Here is a 3,196-nt window from a genome sequence, read left to right as displayed (position 1 = left end):
ATGGCCAGCAGCTTCCTCTTCAGCCTCCAGCCCAGCCATGCCAACCCCAACATGCACTCCACCAACACAAACACAAACACCCGCCAGCGAGAACACCCCGTGCCCGTCAGCGCCAAGGCTCCGATCCCGTCCTTCTACGAAAACCTGAACGGCCGCTGGGTGCTCTCAGACAACGTCAGCCGAGCCCAGCCCACCTCCTGTCCCCTGTCCTGCGAGCTGACTCTCTCTCTCTCGCTTCCGCTCCAGTGGAACCTCTACGGCCTCTCCGGATCCAGCCAGCGCCATCGCCCCCGCTCGCTCGACCAGGCCCCCAGCCAGCCACCCTCCACCCCCTCGCTCGTCCACCATGCCTCCGCCCTCAACGGCACCCCCGCCAGCCTCCAGTACGACGCCGCCCCGCTCAACAGCTCATCCACAACGACGCCGGCGAACACCACCGCCAGCCAGAAGCTGTATCTGCCCGCCGGATGGAACCACACCTCCAAGCGCGGCCCGCTCTACGCCACCTCGGTCATCGTCGTCGCCAGTCTGCTCATCGCCGTCGCCGTCCTCAGCACCGTCGTCTGTCTGGTCGCCCGGAGGAGAGCCCGTGGCCGGCGGAAGACCCAGCTCAAGGAAGGCCTCCTCGACCCCGCCGCCGCACACTCTCCAGCCGACCACCATCCCTCCCACAGCCACCCGACCTCCACCAGCAGCAAGCTCAGCCCGGCGGAGATCGAGGAGGGACGGGGCCTGCAAGCCAAGCAGCTCAAGCACCGACTCGTCCCCCGCAAACTCAGCCAGCTCACCCTCGTCAAGGTCTTCCGCTCCCCCAGGGGGAAAACCCAGGCCCGGATCAGCAGGATCTCCATCCTGCCCTCCTCAAAGCCCAACGAGCCCCCGCCCCCCTCCCTCATCGTCGTCGGCGAGGCCAGACGCTCCGCCAGCTTCAACTCCACTAGCAGCTTCCGATGCACCGGCGACGCCCTCGCCCGCAGACGCACCCACTCTCATCGCACCGAATCGCAGAGCGACGAGACCGCCGAGCCCAACCACCAAACCCTCAACGGCCTCCTGAGCGTGCCCATCCATCGGAACCCCTCCTCCACCGGTCCGTCTGCTGCTCCTTCCGCTCTCTCTCTCACCTTGTCTTTTTACTTACCCCCTTCCCGCAACGTCTGCCCAGTTTCCACCTTCACACCCGCCCAATTCCCGACGCTCCCGCCCCCCGAATCGTCTCCCGCAGGAGGAGGCTCATCATCGGGGGCCCAGACGATCCGGGCGGTCGAGAGTGTGGCCGAGCTGGCCGACGAACGGCCGCCGGCGGACGATCTCCTGTCGCGGACGTACTCGACGACGATGTCCGAGCCCTCCCCACGGAGGAGGCGGACGCGGAGCGATCAGCGGAGGGGCCAGCAGCGGGCAGAAGACGAGCGGCCGGCCTGGCCGATCCCCACAGATCCGACGTGGGCCGCCGCGGGACGACAGACGGAGCCAGGCCGGGCAAGCGTGGACCCGAACTACCGCTCCTGCCGCGAAATCATCCGGGCACGCAGCTCGACCAGCTCGTCGTCCCATCGCGGGCCGCCCGTGCTTGCGTCCAGCTCGCCCGCATCCCTGCCCGACCTGCACTTCTCGATCCCCCCACTCCCGGTGATGGACGTGTACGGGCCCCAGACGACGGCGGAGGAGCGGACGCGGCCGCGCAGTCGATCGATCCAGCCCTCGTCGGGCTCCCGGCCGAGCCTGGCCCACCACGACGCCCCCCATCTCCCGGGGACAGACCCGAGCGGCGAGCCGCTGCCGCCAGCGTACTCGGGCCGGATCGGAGGCCCCGGACCGACGACGACGACGACGACGACGACGGGCGAAGGCAGCAGTCGGATGGCGGAGAAACAGCGGATGTCGGCCGAGCTTGCGGGGCCCCCTGATGCCCCCGACCCTCGGCCCCGTCGAGAGCCCGACCAGGAGCCCGAAGACGCCATCGACCGGGCCCCGTTCGTCGCCCATGTGGCCACCGACGACAAGCTCGTCCTCAAGTCGCTGCTCAGGATGGGCTCCACTCCCGCCATGGGTTCCCGCTCGACGCCGGGCGACAAGGCGCTGGCGGCCGAGCACGAGCAGTCGCCCGGCGACAGTCGTCGGCCCAGCCTGGCTCTCCCCGGGCTCCTCGAGCGCAGCACTCCGACCACGGCGACGGGCTCGGGTGTCGAGCGGCCCTCTGCGCCGCCTCTGGTTGCCGAAGGAGACGACGACCCGTTCGCGCTCGACGAGAAGCCTCGCCTCCACCCCCCGCACCCGCAGGACCCGATGGACGATGGACTGGTGGGCCAGTCGTCGCTCACCCACGACCGTCTGCCCGCGCCCCCGGCCCAGTTCATCATCCGCTTCGACCCCGCCTCCGCCGCCGCCCCGCTCTTCGCCGCCGGCCCTCCGCCCGCATCCGGGCCCATAGCCGGCGCCCCAGTCGAGGCCTCCGCCCCCCCGCTCATCCTCTGCCACTCGCTCTCCCTCGACGCCCCCGCGACCCGACCCCGCCCCGCCTCCCCTCCCGACCCCGCCCCGTCCCCGCATGCCTTCGTCGATAGGACCGACCTCACCGGATTCACCGTCTCCTCGATCGTCCCGCCCTACGTCGAATAGCTCCCCCTCCCCCACCTTCCCACTCTCGCTTTATATACGCCTCTTTCGCCTCGGTTTATTTATCTCACGTTCTGGCACACATGTACTCGTTTGTACTCGATACTCCTCTCTCTCTCTCAAACCCACACACACAACCTCTTTCTCTCTCTTTGTGATTGGTTCTTCCTCTTGGGCTTCCTCTCTTCCAAACTCTTGGTCTCTCTGCGTCTTCCCTGGGGCTCCTCCCCGCGTTAATCGTTCTTCTTTTGGTGCTTCTTGCGGCAGATGTGTGTATGTCTTCGAGCCTTCTTCCTTTCCCGATGCGTTGTTCCCCGCGCGTCGTGTGTGTCCATATGTTTTTCTTTCGGCCGTGCTGTGCTTTTCTTTTTCGTGGCCGGGCGCGTTCCTCTCTCCGATCCACGCCTCTTTTGTGCATACTTCAGTACATAATCCTGCCCCTTCTCTCTCCCTCTCCCTCTCTTTGTTCTTGAATTTCTTTGAGATATTTTGATCTGCTCACCATTGACATCCGGGCCACCATGACGAGACCCAGATCGCGAACCATAGATAGATGCACATACACCACGCAGCCCCG

The 3,196-nt window shown here is 66.7% G+C and overlaps 1 protein-coding gene across 1 annotated transcript; it reads left to right on the top strand.

Moving 5' to 3' along the window:
* PtA15_2A520 (uncharacterized protein) lies at window positions 1-2,622 on the top strand (the record flags this gene model as incomplete). The annotated part of the gene is made up of 6 exons (XM_053166548.1): window positions 1-174; window positions 247-1,090; window positions 1,166-1,632; window positions 1,702-1,790; window positions 1,857-2,315; window positions 2,568-2,622. 6 exons carry the CDS (start codon window positions 1-3, stop codon window positions 2,620-2,622), a joined length of 2,088 nt encoding a protein of 695 aa, XP_053017758.1.
* Window positions 2,623-3,196: the final 574 nt, after the last annotated feature.

The sequence above is a fragment of the Puccinia triticina genome, chromosome 2A (genome assembly GCF_026914185.1).
Source record: "Puccinia triticina chromosome 2A, complete sequence".
Taxonomy (NCBI): Eukaryota; Fungi; Basidiomycota; class Pucciniomycetes; order Pucciniales; family Pucciniaceae; genus Puccinia; species Puccinia triticina.
This window is presented reverse-complemented; position numbering and strand designations above follow the sequence as displayed.